This window comes from Salvelinus namaycush, chromosome 28 (genome assembly GCF_016432855.1).
Source record: "Salvelinus namaycush isolate Seneca chromosome 28, SaNama_1.0, whole genome shotgun sequence".
In the NCBI taxonomy this organism is placed as follows: Eukaryota; Metazoa; Chordata; class Actinopteri; order Salmoniformes; family Salmonidae; genus Salvelinus; species Salvelinus namaycush.
In genome coordinates, this window is record NC_052334.1 from 11857852 (window position 1) to 11875575 (window position 17724).

General features: G+C 44.5%; 1 protein-coding gene across 1 annotated transcript in view; it reads left to right on the plus strand.

Annotated features, from left to right (window-relative positions):
• LOC120023043 (neuronal PAS domain-containing protein 3-like) overlaps positions 1–17724 on the plus strand; it is a 319774-nt gene that overhangs the window by 159353 nt on the left and 142697 nt on the right. The window contains exon 6 of the mRNA XM_038966990.1: positions 13658–13747. Coding sequence (XP_038822918.1) covers positions 13658–13747 — 90 coding nt within the window. The remainder of the gene's footprint in view (positions 1–13657; positions 13748–17724) is intronic.

A 17724-nucleotide genomic window follows, 5' to 3' on the forward strand; every position in this document is an offset into this window, starting at 1 on the left:
CTAGGCAGAGTTGTAAAGAAAAAGCCATATCTCAGACTGGCCAATAAAAAGAAAAGATTAAGATGGGCAAAATAACACAGAGACTGGACAGAGGAACTCTGCCTAGAAAGCCAGCATCCCAGAGTCGCCTCTTCACTGTTGACATTGAGACTGGTGTTTTGCAGGTACTATTTAAGGAAGCTGCCAGTTGAGGACTTGTGAGGCATCTGTTTCTCAAACTAGACACGCTAATGTCCTCTTGCTCAGTTTTGCACCGGAGCCTCCCACTCCTCTCTCTATTCTGGTTAGTGCCAGTTTACGCTGTTCTGTGAAGGGAGTAGTACACAGCGTTGTACGAGATTTTCAGTTTTTGGCAATTTCTCGCATGGAATAGCCATCATTTCTCAGAACATTTCTCAGAACAAGAATAGACTGACGAGTTTCAGAAGAAAGTTATTTGTTTCTGGCCATTTTGAGCCTGTAGTTGAACCCACAAATGCTGATGCTCCAGATACTCAACTAGTCTAAAGAAGGCCAGTTTTATTGCTTCTTTAATCAGAACAACAGTTTTCAGCTGTGCTAACATAATTGCAAAAGGGTTTTCTAATGATCAATTAGCCTTTTAAAATGATAAACTTGGATTAGCTAACACAACGTGACATTGGAACACAGGAGTGATGGTTGCTGATAATGGGCCTCTGTACGCCTATGTAGATATTCCATTAAATATAATCAGTTTCCAGCTACAATAGTCATTTACAACATTAACAATGTCTACACTGTATTTCTGATCAATTGTATGTTATTTTAATTGACAAGAAATTTGCTTTTCTTTCAAAAACAAGGACATTTCTAAGTGACCCTAAACTTTTGGACGGTAGTGTATATTAGCCATTTCAGACTCACTTAGATTATTAATTTGATGATACAGCAGTAGCAATACAAGGATATAACATCTATAGAAGAGACATACATGCTTATGGGGGAGGTGTTGCTGTATATATTCAGAGCCATATCCCTGTAATGCTTAGAGAAGATCTTATGTCAAGAGCTATTGAAGTGTTGTGGTTGCAGGTTCACCTGGCACATCTAACACCTTTTCTTTTGGGGTGTTGCTATAGGCCACCAAGTGCTAACAGTCAGTATCTAAATAATATGTGTGAAATGCTTGATAGTGTATGTGATGTAAACAGAGAGGTCTACTTTCTCTGGGACCTGAATATTGACTAGTTTTCATCAAGCTGTCCGCTCAAGAGGAAGCTTCTCACTGTAACCAGCGCCTGTAATCTGGTTCAGGTTATTAATCAACCTACCAGGGTGTTTACAAACACTAGAAGGAACAAGATCATCCACATGTATCGATCACATTTTTACTAATACTGTAGAACTTTGTTCTAAAGCTGTATCCGTAACCATTGGATGCAGTGATCACAATATAGTGGCTATATCCAGGAAAGCCAAAGTTCCAACAGATGGGCCTAAAATAGTATATAAGAGATCATACAACATATTTTGCTGTGACTCTTATGTGGATGATGTTAAACATATTTGTTGGTCTGATGTGATTAATGAGGAGCATCCAGACGTTGCACTTGATGAATTTATGAAATTGGTTCTTCCAATTATTGATAAACACGCACCTGTTAAGAAACTGACTGTTAGAACTGTTAAGGCTCCATGGATTGATGAGGAATTGAAAAACTGTATGGTTGAAAGAGATGGGGCAAAAGGAGTGGCTAATAATTCTGGCTGCACATCTGACTGGCTTACTTACTGCAAATTGAGAAATGATGTGACTAAACTCAACAAAAGAAGAATGCACTTTATTCTGAAGCCAAGATCAATGATATGAAGAATGATGGGACAAAAACTTTGGAGTACTTTCAATGAAATTATGGGCAGCAAGACAAATTCAACTCCATCTTTCATCAAATCTGATGGCTTAATTGTTGGCAATTTTTTAATGATTATTTCATTGGCAAAGTGGGCAAACTTAGGCAGGAAATGCCAACAACGAACAGTGAGCAATTGTATTCATGCATAAAAAACAAATAATGAAAGAAAAGCAGTGCAAGTTAGAATTTTGTAAAGTTAGTGTGGGAGAGGTGGGAAAATTATTGTTATCGATCAATAAAGACAAACCTCCTGGCATTGACAACTTAGATGTAAAGCTACTGAGGATGGTGGCTGACTCTAAAGCCACTCCTAACTGTCCTATTTTTAATCTGAGCCTAGAGGAAAGTCTTTGTCCTCAGGCATAGAGGGAAGTAATTCCGCTACCCAAGAGTGGTAAAGTGGCCTTTACTGGTTCTAACAGCATACCTATAAGCTTGCTGCCAGCTCTTAGCAAACTGTTAGAAAAAATTGTGTTTAACCAAATACAATTCTATTTCTCTGTAAACAAATGAACAACAGACGTTTAGCATGCTTATAGAGAAGGGCACTCAACATGTACTGCACTGACACAAATGACTGATGATTGGTTGAAAGAAATTGATAATAAGATGATTGTAGGAGCTGTACTGTTAGATTTCAGTGCAACCTTTGATATTATTGAACATAGCCAGTTATGGCTTTTCAACCTCTGCCATATCGTGGATTCAGAGCTATCTATCTAATAGAACTCAGACGGTTTTCTTTAATGGAAGCTTCTCTAATGTCAAACATGTAAAGTGTGGTGTACTGCAAGGGCAGCTCTCTAGGCCCTCTACACTTTTCTATTTTTACCAATGACCTACCACTGGCATTAAACAAAGCATGTATGCTGATGATTCAACCATATACGCATCAGCAACCACAGCTAATGAAGTCACTGAAACCCTTAACAAAGAGTTGCCGTCTGTTTTGGAATGGGTGGCCAGTGAAACTGGTCCTGAGCATTGTATTTGGTACAAATCATTCCTTAAGTTCTAGACCTCAGCTGAATCTGGTAATGAATTATTTGGCGGTTGAACAAGTTGAGGAGACTACATTACTTACCTTAGATTGTAAACTGTCATGGTCAAAACTTATACAGTTGAATTCGGAAGTTTACATACACTTATGTTGGAGTCATTAAAACTCATTTTTCAACCACTCCACAAATGTCTTGTTAACAAACTATAGTTTTGGCAAGTCGGTTAGGACATCTACTTTGTGCATGACACAATTAATTTTTCCAACAATTGTTTACAGACAGATTATTTCACGTATAATTCACTCTATCACAATTCCAGTGGGTCAGAAGTTTACATACACTAAGTTGACTGTGCCTTTAAACAGCTTGGAAAATTCCAGAAAATTATGTCATGGCTTTAGAAGCTTCTGATAGGCTAACTGACATAATTTGAGTCAATTGTAGGTGTACCTGTGGATGTATTTCAAGGCCTACCTTCAAACTCAATGCCTCTTTGCTTGACATATGGGAAAATCAAAATCAATAAACACCATGGGACCACGCAGCCGTCATACCGCTCAGGAAGGAGACGTGTTCTGTCTCCTAGAGATGAACGTATGTTGGTGCGAAAAGTGCAAATCAATCACAGAACAACAGCAAAGGACCTTGTGAAGATGCTGGAGGAAACAGGTACAAAAGTATCTATATCCACAGTAAAACGAGTTCTATATCGACATAACCTGAAAGGCCGCTCAGCAAGGAAGAAGCCACTGCTCCAAAACCACCATAAAAAAGCCAGACTACTGTTTGCAACTGCACATGGGGACAAAGATCATACTTTTTGGAGAAATGTCCTCTGGTCTGATGAAACAAAAATAGAACTGTTTGGCCATAATGAACATCATTATGTTTGGAGGAAAAAGGGGGAAGCTTGCAAGCCGAAGAACACCATCCCAACCATAAAGCACGGGGGTGGCAGCATCATGTTGTGGGGGTGCTTTGCTGCAGGAGGGACTAGTGCACTTCACAAAATAGATGGCATCATTTGGGAGGAAAATTATGTGGATATATTCAAGCAACATCTCAAGACATCAGTCAGGAAGTTAAAGCTTGGTCGCAAATGGGTCTTCCAAATGGACAATGACCCCAAGCATACTTCCAAAGTTGTGGCAAAATGCTTAATGACAACAAAGTTAAGGTATTAGAGTGGCCATCACAAAGCCCTGACCTCAATCCTATAGTAAATTTGTGGGCAGAACTGAAAAAGCGTGTGCGAGCAAGAAGGCCTGCAAACCTGACTCAGTTACACCAGCTCTGTCAGGAGGAATGGGACAAAATTCACCCAACTTATTGTGGGAAGCTTGTGGGAGGCTCCCCGAAACGTTTGACCCAAGTTAAACAATTTAAAGGCAATGCTACCAAATACTAATTGAGTGTATTTAAACTTCTGACCCACTGAGAATGTGATGAAAAAAATTAAAGCTGAAATAAATCATTCTCTCCTATTATTCTGACTTTTCACATTCTTAAAATAAAGTGGTGATCCTAACTGACGTAAGACAGGGAATGTTTACTAGGATTAAAAGAGGTCTGGCCGTAATAAAGAGATGCTCTGCTTTTTTGACACCACACTCCAAAAAGCAAGTTCTGCAGGCTCTAGTTTTGTCTAATCTTGATTATTGTCCAGTCGTGTGGTCCAGTGCTGCAAGGAAAGACCTAGATAATCAGAGGGCTGATATAAATACTATGCATGCCAGTCTCTCTTGGTTAAGAGTTGAGGAGAGAATGAATGCATCACTTCTTCTTTTTATAAGAAACATTAATCTGTTGAAAATCCCAAATTGTTTGCATTGTCAACTTACACACAGCTCTGACACACACACTTATCCCACCAGGAGTCTTTTCACAGTCCCCAAATCCAGAACAAATTCCAGAAAACGTACAGTATTATATAGGGCCCTTATTGCATGGAACTTTCTTCCATCTCATATTGCTCAAATAAACAGAAAACCTGGTTTCAAACAGATAAAGCAACGCCTCTCCCCTATTTGACCTAGATAATTTGTGTGTATGCATTGATATGTAGGCTACGTGTGCCTTTAAAAAAAAATTAATGTAAACTCAGCAAAAAAACTCACTGTCAACTGCGTTTATTTTCAGCAAACTTAACATGTGTAAATACTTGTATGAACATAACAAGATTCAACAGCTGAGACAAAGTTCAACAAACGTGACTAAATGTAATAATGTGTCCTTGAACAAAGGCGGGGGGGGGTCAAAATCAAAAGTAACAGTCAGTATATGGTGTGGCCACCAGCTGCATTAAGTACTGCAGTGCATCTCCTCCTCATGGACTGCAACAGATTTGCCCATTCTTGCTGTGAGATGTTACCCCACTCTTCCACCAAGGCACCTACAAGTTCCCTGAGTTTCTGGGGGGAATGGCCCTAGCCCTCACTCTCCGATCCAACAGGTCCCAGACGTGCTCAATGGGATTGAGATCCGGGCTCTTCGCTGGACATGGCAGAACACTGACATTCCTGTCTTGCAGGAAATCATGCACAGAATGAGCAGTATGGCTGGTGGCATTGTCATGCTGGAGGATCATGTCAGAATGAGCCTGCAGGAAGGGTACCACATGAGGGAGGAGGATGTCTTCTCTGTAACTCACAGCGTTGAGATTGCCTGCAATGACAACAAGCTCAGTCCGATGATGCTGTGACACACCGCCCCAGACCACGACGGACCCTTCACCTCCAAATCGATCCCGCTCCAGAGTACAGACCTCGGTGTAACGCTCATTCCCTCGACGATAAACGCGAATCCGACCATCACCCCTGGTGAGACGAAACTGCGACTCGTCAGTGAAGAGCACTTTTTGCCAGTCCTGTCTGGTCCAGCGACGGTGGGTTTCTGCCCATAGGCGACGTTGTTGCTGGTGATGTCTGGTGAGGACCTGCCTTACAACAGGCCTACAAGCCTTTTGCAGACAGTCTGAGCATGGAGGGATTGTGCGTTCCTGATTTAACTCGGGCAGTTGTTGTTGCCATCCTGTACCTGTCCCGCAGGTGTGATATTTGGATGTACCGATCCTGTGCAGGTGTTGTTACACGTGGTCTGCCACTGCGAGGACATTCAGCTGTCTGTCCTGTCTCCCTGTAGCGCTGTCTTAGGTGTCTCACAGTACGGACATTGCAATTTATTGCCAGGGCCACATCTGCAGTCCTCATACCTTCTTGCAGCATGCCTAAGACACGTTCATGCAGATGAGCAGGGACCCTGGGTGTCTTTCGATTGGTGTTTTTTAGAGTCAGTAGAAAGTCCTCTTTAGTGTCCTAAGTTTTCATAACTGTGACCTTAATTGCCTACCGTCTGTAAGCTGTTAGTGTCTTAACGATCGTTCCACAGGTGCATGTCCATTAATTGTTTAGTGTTTAAACCCTTTACAATGAAGATCTGTGAAGTTATTTGGATTTTTACAAATTATCTTTGAAAGACAGGGTCCTGAAAAAGGGACATTTCTTTTTTTGCTGAGTTTTGTTCTGTCCTTGAGCTGTTCTTGTCTATTGATGTTCTGTATTATGTCATTCTGTATTATGTTTCATGTGTTGTGTGGACCCCAGGAAGAGTAGCTGCTGCTTTTGCGACAGCTCATTGGGATCCTAATAAAATACCAAATACCAAAACACCAAAAATAAAGTAGCTGCAGTGAACAGTACAGTACAGTAGGCTGTGGTGTTGGGTTTGGTTTAGAGATAATGTGACTGTAGCCTATATAGCCCCTGTCTCCCTCTGTCTCCCCCATGTCGCCCCCTGTCTCCCCCATGTCGCCACCTGTCTCCCCCATGTCGCCACCTGTCTCCCTCTGTCTCCTCCATGTCGCCACCTGTCTCCCCCTGTCTCCCCCATGTCGACACCTGTCTCCCCCATGTCGCCACCTGTCTCCACCTGTCTCCCCCATGTCGCCACCTGTCTCCCCCATGTCGCCACATGTCGCCACCTGTCTCCCCCATGTCGCCACCTGTCTCCCTCATGTCGCCACATGTCGCCACCTGTCTCCCCCATGTCGCCACCTGTCTCCCTCATGTCGCCACCTGTCTCCCCCATGTCGCCACCTGTCTCCCCCATGTCGCCACCTGTCTCCCCCATGTCGCCACCTGTCTCCCCCATGTCACCACCTGTCTCCCCCATGTCGCCACCTGTCTCCCCCATGTCGCCACCTGTCTCCCTCTGTCTCCCCCATGTCGCCACCTGTCTCCCCCATGTCGCCACCTGTCTCCCCCATGTCGCCACCTGTCTCCCTCTGTCTCCCCCATGTCGACACCTGTCTCCCTCTGTCTCCCCCATGTCGCCACCTGTCTCCCTCTGTCTCCCCCATGTCGCCACCTGTCTCCCCCATGTCGCCACCTGTCTCCCTCTGTCTCCCCCATGTCGCCACCTGTCTCCCTCTGTCTCCCCCATGTCGCCACCTGTCTCCCCCATGTCGACACCTGTCTCCTTAGCTATAATGTGACTGTATAGCTTAGCCCTCCTGTCTCTCTGCTATTTCCCTTAACTTAGATATTACTGTCTGCTCTTCCGTCGTCACCCCAAGGTGACTGTCATCACTTAATTAAATCCGAGCACACAGGGAGGTAGAAACAATATTGTTGGCTAGTCACCTGGAGGAAGGAACTTTCCACAGTGTACATTGGTGGCAGTTTGGGGAAGACAGCCAGCAGTAGTTCCCTACTCAGCTCCCTGTTATCCCCATGACCAGAGCCCTAATGGCCCATGCCAAAAGTAGTGCACTTTATAGGGGATAAGGTTCCATTTGGGACACATCCACTGAATGAAGGGATCATATTCTCCCCTGTTGTATGTTAATATTGATTTCATGTATTGTATCAGCAGGCCAACTTTTTCTTCTTTGACCACCAGAACAATAGTGATTTTAAGGTGACGTTGGTTAGATTGGATGACTCTAGCTAATCAGTATTGTCTTTAGATTTTCTTGATATTATTTAGTGCCAGCAGCCTTACTGAAGCACTTGACAGTCAGTAGAGAAAGTGATATCTCCTGCCTGTGCTATAATGTGATAACCCCCACTCCCCTCCCCACATATTTGATAATAGTAATAGAATATTTTCACATCAATCTAATTGGTCATACTCTTCCCTCTTACTTTTTGGAATTGCAGTGTTTAGTATCTGTCTAGTGTGAATGGCTTTGGCTTCTGAAAATGATTTGCACTGAATAGGAGAGAATAAGTGTTTGATGCTTTACATTCTTAGGATAAAAGGTGCTATAGGAGAACCCTTTGAAGAACCCTTATTCATTCCAGGTAGAACCCTTTTTGGTTCCAGGTAGAACCCTTTTTGGTTTCAGGTAGAACCCTTTTGAGCTCCATGTAGAACCCTCTGTGGAAGGGTTCAACATGGAGCTCAAAAGGGTTCTACCTGAAACCAAAAAGGGTTCTACCTGGAACCAAAAAGGGTTCTCCTACAAGGACAGCCAGAGAACCCTTTTGAAACCTTTTTTTTCTAAGAGTTAGCTGTAGCTCCAGTCTAACGGTACAGAGTGGCTGGCTGGAGGGAGAGTAGAGGGACTGGGGAGCTCCAGTCTAGTGGTACAGAGAGTGGTTGGCTGGAGGGAGAGTAGAGGGACTGGGGAGCTCCAGTCTAGTGGTACAGATAGTGGTTGGCTGGAGGGAGAGTAGAGGGACTGGGGAGCTCCAGTCTAGTGGTACAGAGAGTGGCTGGCTGGAGGGAGAGTAGAGGGACTGGGGAGCTCCAGTCTAGTGGTACAGAGAGTGGTTGGCTGGAGGGAGAGTAGAGGGACTGGGGAGCTCCAGTCTAGTGGTACAGAGAGTGGCTGGCTGGAGGGAGAGTAGAGGGACTGGGGAGCTCCAGTCTAGTGGTACAGATAGTGGTTGGCTGGAGGGAGAGTAGAGGGACTGTGGAGCTCCAGTCTAGTGGTACAGAGAGTGGTTGGCTGGAGGGAGAGTAGAGGGACTGGGGAGCTCCAGTCTAGTGGTACAGATAGTGGTTGGCTGGAGGGAGAGTAGAGGGACTGTGGAGCTCCAGTCTAGTGGTACAGATAGTGGTTGGCTGGAGGGAGAGTAGAGGGACTGGGGAGCTCCAGTCTAGTGGTACAGAGAGTGGCTGGCTGGAGGGAGAGTAGAGGGACTGGGGAGTAGTATTATTTGAAATGGATGTCTAGCACGGGTCATTTTTGCTCTAAATAGGGCCAATAAAAGTGTCATGCTCAGCATAAGCAGAGATAATTTTCCCCCAAGGTAAGCACAAAATCAAATGGGCACAATGGTGTGATTTGAAGGGGGTCTCAGTGTAGGGTAGGATGAGTGATTTGAAGGGGGTCTCAGTGTAGGGTAGCATGAGTGATTTGAAGGGGGTCTCAGTGTAGGGTAGGAGGGGTGATTTGAAGGGGGTCTCAGTGTAGGGTAGCATGAGTGATTTGAAGGGGGTCTCAGTTTAGGGTAGGATGAGTGATTTGAAGGGGGTCTCAGTTTAGGGTAGGATGAGTGATTTGAAGGGGGTCTCAGTGTAGGGTAGGATGAGTGATTTGAAGGTGGTCTCAGTGTAGGGTAGGAGGGGTGATTTGAAGGGGGTCTCAGTGTAGGGTAGCATGAGTGATTTGAAGGGGGTCTCAGTTTAGGGTAGGATGAGTGATTTGAAGGTGGTCTCAGTGTAGGGTAGGAGGGGTGATTTGAAGGGGGTCTCAGTGTAGGGTAGCATGAGTGATTTGAAGGGGGTCTCAGTTTAGGGTAGGATGAGTGATTTGAAGGGGGTCTCAGTTTAGGGTAGGATGAGTGATTTGAAGGGGGTCTCAGTGTAGGGTAGGATGAGTGATTTGAAGGTGGTCTCAGTGTAGGGTAGCATGAGTGATTTGAGCATCCCCTGAGCCGGTGCCTTCAATAAATCAATCAATACACACCAGCCATATGCTGCACATTTCTACATGGCTTGTCAGCCTGAAAATTGACTTCAATGGAAAATATTTCTCACAGCTCTCCCATAGCAATTTAGAAATTCTGATAAGATCTCTTTTACACAACACACACACTCTACATTTTTATCTACCAACCTCTCTTTCTATATCTCTCTCTCACACACCGTATTTCTTGCATCCTCTCTTTCTCCTCCTGTGGCTTTTTCTTTTCATCCAATAAATGTTTTTCTTAAATCCAACCAGAGCACTCCACTGTAATTTACTGAGGACATGATCTGGGCGTGATAGTCCAACCCGTTGCTGTGATTTGTGTGTAGAGTAGGTGTGCCTGTAAATCTGGGGCAGGTGTCTGTGCGTGTGTGTGCGTACGTTCATGTGTGCTTGTGTGTATGTGTGCCTGTCTGCGTATTAGCACTGCTGTGCCCAGCCCTGCTGGAGGTGTTAATTGCAGTGATTGTTCTAAGCGGCCGGGTCTGGGCCAGCGGAGGACTGAGGTGGGGGGGCTGGTGTGAGCATGTAGCCGTCCCGATACACTGCCAGCTGCTCTGCCTCTCTCCATTTTGTCTGGCCTAATAGTAAGGATATGTTGATAGTTAATGAGCCCCATCTAATCTGACCTCCACTGGGTTGGTTAATATCCGAGAGGAGAGAGGGTTCTCTCTGGCCAGGATTGATGTCTGCCAAATCGTGTCCTTCACAGGAAGTTTCTTTGTCCTCTGGAAGGAACAGGTGTCAGTTACATTAAGTAACCGCTTAAAAGACTCTGTCATGGTTGTCTGGTTTGTGTGTACAGAGTAAAGGCCCTGTTTATTGATATTTCCAGGATCATCTCCGTAAAGATATGTTCTCAAATGTATTGTCAATATTTAATTAAAATGTCTTAATAGTTAACATCTGTACAGTGGCTGGCTAGAGGTTTATAGTAACATTAGTTACTGGTTGGGTCTCTGAGCAGTCTGATGCCCTCTCTCATCTGTTTGGTGCCAGGGGTTAGAGTTCACTAGCTGGGCTGTGTGGTGCCAGGGGTTTGAGTTCACTAGCTGGGCTGTGTGGTGCCAGGGGTTAGAGTTCACTAGCTGGGCTGTGTGGTGCCAGGGGTTATAGGCCAGAGGTCAGGGCTGTGTGACACCAGGGGTTAGAGGCCAGAGGTCAGGGCTGTGTGACACCAGGGGTTAGAGGCCAGAGGTCAGGGCTGTGTGGTGCCAGGGATTAGTGTTCACTAGCTGGGCTGTGTGGTGCCAGGGGTTAGAGGCCAGAGGTCAGGGCTGTGTGACACCAGGGGTTAGAGGCCAGAGGTCAGGGATGTGTGGTGCCAGGGATTAGTGTTCACTAGCTGGGCTGTGTGGTGCCAGGGGTTAGAGGCCAGAGGTCAGGTTTGTGTGATGCCAGGGGTTAGAGGTCAGGGCCTGACAACAAGATCAACCTAACACTGTAGGATCTGCTCCTACTCCCCACTCCCACTGCACACCACAACAAAAGGTGCGTCACTCAGTCAAAGCAGGCAGAAATGTTTCTCAATAAATGACTTTAGAATCCCAATTTAATGTAACACATTTCTCCCCCAGAAGTTTGTCTCTGCTGTGATTTATAGCGCACTTTACACAGTGGTTAGCCTGTAAACAGTGGCCGTTTATCACTGTGGAGATGGAAGCTAGCTACAGGAACGGTACAACTCCGGTGTGTGTAGCATTTTCTCAGCTCTGCAAATCGTCTCCCCCCTCTAAGGAGTTCCTGGGCCGCAGATGCTAGGCATTTTAAAGAGGATCAGGCAGGCAGGACAAGGAGAAATGATTGGAGACTGGGTAGGGGTGAGTGCTGGGGCCCAGTGTGACAGGCAGGGTGAGATCTGTGGGGACGGATGATAGCTTTACACCGCCGGAGCCCCCCATCCTCTGGTCACGGGGTGGCAGAGTGTGTCACTGCTGCTGAGGTGCTCTCCCTGAGGGGAACTGAAATGAACTGACAGGAAGGAAGGAAGGAAGGAAGGAAGGAAGGAAGGAAGGAAGGAAGGAAGGAAGGAAGGAAGGAAGGAAGGAAGGAAGGAAGGAAGGAAGGAAGGAAGGAAGGAAGGAAGGAAGGAAGGAAGGAAGGAAGGAAGGATAGAGGACCACTGGCTGGTGCTGCTGGAATAAAGGGCCCCCAGCTTAGCTCTCCACCAGAACACAATGACCGGTGGAAGCTATTTGATGACAAGTGGGATACTAGAGAGTGGAGATGCTCTTAGTGACGAATGCACAGTAAATATAAACTGAAAGTCAAAATTACGGTTTATATAAATTATATACTTGAAATTGTATTATTTATATTAAAGGCTAATGCACAGTTTATGATGCACAATCTAATATGGACAATTATCGCTGTTATCTGTGCAAATGAAGATACTAGTTGTTCAGCTGCTTTCTCCTTGAGAGCAATATAAATGATCAAATGTCATATTTTCCAGACCCACCCAAGACGTGATGCATGTGCCTCTCCCATGCCGAGAGCTAACAAAAAGCCAAACTATGAGTCTTATTTGTCTGTAGATGTTAGGCACTAAATCAGTGCTAGCGTTAGATGTGTAATGTAAGGAAGAGCAATATAAAGCTCCCCTTCCCCCTGGCAGATGTGTGTGTGTTTGGGAAAGCTGTCTAGAAGCTGGCTGGGAGCTGGCTGGGAGCTGGCTGCAGCAGGGCCTCAGTGGGAGTTGCTGTTGTCAGCTGCATAAATAGCCCCAGGCTGCCCTGTTTTATCAGCGGATACGGAGACTCTCTCTCTCTCGCTCTCTCTCTCTCTCTTCTATCACTCTCTCACTTTTCTCTCTCTCTCTCTCTCTTCTCTCTTTCTCCTCTCTCTCTCTATCCTTTCACCAGCTGCTGCTTGGTGCTCCTTTTAAGTTGATGGGGGAAAATAAATATGAAAGCGCCCGCAAATATGAAATACCACGGCCATCTGAGCTGCAACACTGCCCTCAACACGACAGAGTAATCCTCATTTTCCTAGAAAAGGTGATCAGGTCAGCGACGGTGACATTGTGCAATCAGGGCCTGTATTCACAGCGCCAGACTGGAGATGGAGGGAGAGGGAGAAGCCTTTGTTTTGCTCCATCTATTAGGCTACGTTTGGACTTTTCTTTGTGGCGTGTGCCTGTGGTTAGCTGCCCCTACAGAAGCCAGTGAGGGAGCAGAAGTAATTAACTTGAGTGACCTGGGTGTCTTAATTGTTGCCTGTTGGAGGCTGGGCTCAGAACAGAGCGCTGCGTCCCGTCGTGAACCAATAGCAGGGCCGTCATTAGACATTGAACCAGCATACTGGAGTAGACAACATTCAGGAAGTAAAAACACACATTACATGGATTTTGACTGGATGAAGACTATCCAGGAAGAGAATACACACTCATATTACATGGGCCTGGTGTGGAATGAATCAATATACTGAATAGACTTTACCAGAATCCTGGCATAGACCTAACCAGCAGATTTTAGTAGACTTTGCAGGGGGAGAACCCACATCATATGGATATGGACTGGAATGGAATGGACTACTATGATGATGATATGTTTTAAAGTGCTGTACGTTATATTATCTTTGTTTGTGCCAACTTGGGTTTGTTTACTGTTGTTTTCCTGCTTTCACACACTGTTAATTTCTACTGTCGTCATGAGAGATATTACCTTCCACATGAGGTGGTGTAATTTTGATTTGCAGACAGGCAGACAGACAGACAGACATACAGGCAGACAGACAGACAACACTCAGAGGGTTCCCTCTACATGCTTTGTACCAGTATACCAGTATACACCTCATCTAACACAATCTCTCTCTCTCTCTTTCCCTCTCCGTCTCTCTCTCTCTTTCTCTCTCTCCCACAGTCCCTGGATGGATTTGTATTTACACTAAACAAGGAGGGAAGGTTTTTGTACATCTCTGAGACGGTGTCTATATACCTGGGGCTTTCGCAGGTGAGTGCAACAACCGTCAATGCCTTGTCGCTACTACTGCGCTTTTCCCCTCTGTTTCTTTTGTTTATCAGTGGCCGCTAGAAGACAATTCAGACAAATTATAGCTCATTTAACATCTCATCAGCTTGTTCGCCCTGTAGTTAATTTGCAGCCATCAATGCTGCATATTTTATCAGAGGGTGCTTTTCATCTCAGTGGTGTGTTAACGGGTCCTCGTCTACTATTGGCCGGTTCAAGTACATGTCAATAAACAGACTGAGCCGTCTCAGAGGTCAAACGTCAGGGGGAGTGACCTTGAAGATTCTAATGGTTCCAAACACCATAGCTTTGTCTCCAGGGCTAACAAACAGACAGACAGACTAGAGAGCAAACACACACACACACACAGGTCTATAGAAGAATGACTAGAGACCATACAGAGCCTATCTCCCAACTCAGAAACCAAATTATATTTCTAGTTATAGACTTGACCATTATATAACCAATAGATGGCCAAATGATTTACATACCCTGTACGTAGGTACTTGTGAGCCTGCTTTCTGTCCAGGGCTCTATTTGAGCAGACTAGTCATTATATCTAGGTATATTTAATATATGCCCTTTATATAATATATTCTATTTATATTATATATACCATTTATATTATATCATATGCAGTATGCCATTTAGCATGCACTTTTATCCAAAGTGACTTACAGTAATGCGTGCATGAATTTAGCATCTGGATGGCCCCATGAATCGAACCCACAACCCTTGTGGTGCAAGCGCCATGCACTACCAACTGAGCCACATACTATTTCCCTCACAGTGAAAAATTCATCATAATAATGAACCATTATATAGCCAATAGATGTAGCCAAATAGTAGAGTGGTCAGCTATGTGTGTTTGTATTACAGGACTCATAATGAAGTATTCTGCAATAACATTATGATGTAGAAATCTCTGAGGGAATGCATAGACAATGTTTCGCTAAATGAGATATTACACGACAATATAAAGGACGAAAAAAAGGCAATCAGTTTACCAAATTAAAAATAGGAAAAGTGTATAGGTTCTAGCCACATCTATCTACAGATGAATTCAAGTAAAGATGTATTAATGATTTCTATCAAATAATTGATTAATTGTCAAGTAGGTCCCCCAAGCTTTGGGCTACGTGACGTAGTAGCTATCTTGTTCATAGTTTTATCAGCAGTTAGAGAGAGTGGTGTGTGTGTGTGTGTGTGTGTGTGTGTGTGTGTGTGTGTGTGTGTGTGTGTGTGTGTGTGTGAGAGAGAGAGAGAGAGAGAGAGAGAAGAGAGAGAGAGAGAGAGAGAGAGAGAGAGAGAGAGAGAGAGAGAGAGAGAGAGAGAGAGAGAGAGAGAGAGAGAGAGAGAGAGAGAGAGAGAGAGAGAGAGAGAGAGAGAGAGAGAGAGAGAGAGAGAGAGAGACACACACAATTCTGGGGTTTTTGCCCTGTATGAGTCAGTTGTATAATCTAACATGTGTACACACTCTAACCCTCCATGATCTTAATTGCTGTTTTACTTTTTAGCCACTTAATCTGTCTGCCACTTCTTTTTAACATCGTTGCTAATTATTTTCTACATGAATTAGATCTTGGAGGGTTTTTAAGCCTTTTTCATATTGACAAGATTCTGCATTTAATGGTGCCAGGCTGACATTCTAAAGCAGATAAAGTGAAAAATATTCAATGTCTAGAAATGTTTTGCATATCAAACATAGTGTTAAGTTAGGACTTGCTACGGAATTAAAGGCCCTTAAATTAAAGGCCCTTCCCTTATGGCTTGTAGAGAGGGACTGAGGGACGGATTGTTGGCTTAATAGACTTTACCTGTTTGCTTCAAGATCATACAGTACAGGGAAATTAGTAAGTTATTACAGTAACACTTTTAATAGCCTTGTAGACAAAACCAATCAATGAATATGTATCTAGTGAATAAGGTCTGAAATCAAGTTCAATCAACTCAAGTTTTTTAATTGAGCTAACTGATCATTGATGATTGTAAAGTCCAGAATGCTGCGTGTGATGTATGATACCTTAGTCTGTCTGAACTGTCTGTAAACATATTACCATATTTTGATTTTAAATATTGTATTGGACAGGGCTGTGCTAGTGTGAAATGGCTCTTATAATGGCACCAGTTGTGCAGCCAGTCAGTTCAGTGAAACAGATGGTCAGAATTACCATTTTTGTTTTGCAAATGGTGCATAAGCCTCTGTCCCCCCCAGTTAATCGCAGGTGTCTAAGTGTATGTCTTAGTTCTGTGAATAAATGTTCTGTCTTCATTTGACTAATCAGTGACCATAGCTCCCCTTTTAGGAAGCAGGCGTTCTAGAATGGTCTTGGCATTATTTTGTAATAGAATGGAAAGTATCGATACCGAATTGTACAGTGTGTTAATGGTAGATACAGTGGGCTATGTAAAGGATTTTTTGGACAAGGGATTATGGTTGTTATTAGACAAATTTGGTGTAATTTATACGTATCTGTCTGCTAAAACTCCACTACTGCCTCAACAATTTAGCCCAGATAATTAATCTGGCGGTATTTAACAGTTCTGTAACTGTGCCATTGGAATTGTTGTAGCTTGCCATTGAATTGCAAGACAGACATGCCTTGCAGCAGACAGACACTGCAGTTGGGATCTAGTAGAACCTCTGGGGTCGGCTAGCAGATTCAGCACAGGAATCTGTCTTTTAAATACCCTGTTTGCATCCTAAATGGCACCCTACTCCCTATGTAGTGCACTACTTTTGACCAGGACCCATAGGGAATGTAGGGAATAGGGTGCCATTAAGGACACTGACCCTTTTAATCCAATTACTGTCATGGAACCCCCTCAAAATTCTTGTGTTGGCAAAGTGTTGGCACGATGTGGAGATTGGCAAAATTCTGGCGAGATGTGGAGATTGGCAAAGTTCTGTTGCGGTGTGGACGTGTAACCATGCAGCTGTCTGTTGGGCGATTGAGATGTGAATGTTTGCTTTGTATAACAGATGGCACTCTGTGCTTAGGCTGATAGCTAGGAAAATAATAATTGCATTATTCCGGCCAACAGAATATTAGCTTTTGGAACACGGCCCATTCCATGCCGGCACCCCTGCCAGTGCATGGACTGAATATCCAAGGAAATTGATACATCTGGAATACAGCGACCATCTGACTTTTCATCTGTCTCAAAGGAATTGCTGGCTTTTGTATTTTAACCCGTTCCAAGGACTCACCCCGGCAGAAACATGTTACAACGCTCTCAAGTATTAGAGGAACGGCACATTGAGAGCCTGACATGTATAGCAGGACCATATGGTTGAAGCTCGCTCTCTTTCCATTGTTTATGTGGTCAGCAATGTGATTGAGTTGGCATATTTCCAATGCCTTTCTCTGTGTTAGAGGGAGGGAGGGTTAAGTCTCTCTCCCTCCACGAAACAAGGCCTCCCTTTTATTGTAGAGCGACACCGGTTAGACCTCGGTACCCTGCTCCCATTCACGTTTCGCTGCAAAAGGCTTTTACAATTGTGAAGCTGGAATTGAATGTAGGCATCTGCTTTGCTTTAAGTGACAGGGCTGTGAATGTGTGGCTGCATGCACACAGAGGGAGAGAGAGGGCCATTTGAAAGCCACCAGGAGCCTGATCCCTACACCCCTCCACCCTCTCCCTACTCTACCCCTAGCCCAGATCTCCTCCCCTGCAATGGGGCTGGATGAGACTGCAGCGGCCCCTCCAGCTCCCAGAGGATGTAAGGCCAAGTGGGATGGACAGGGCATACTGATTATATCAGGATAAACATTTGCCTGAATGTCTGATCACATCTTTGTGAGCTGATCAGTCCTCGTCCTCTTTTATTCCTCATTCCCTGACACACACACACACACACACACACACACACACACACACACACACACACACACACACACACACACACACACACACACACACACACACACACACACAGTTTACACACACCCTTCTCA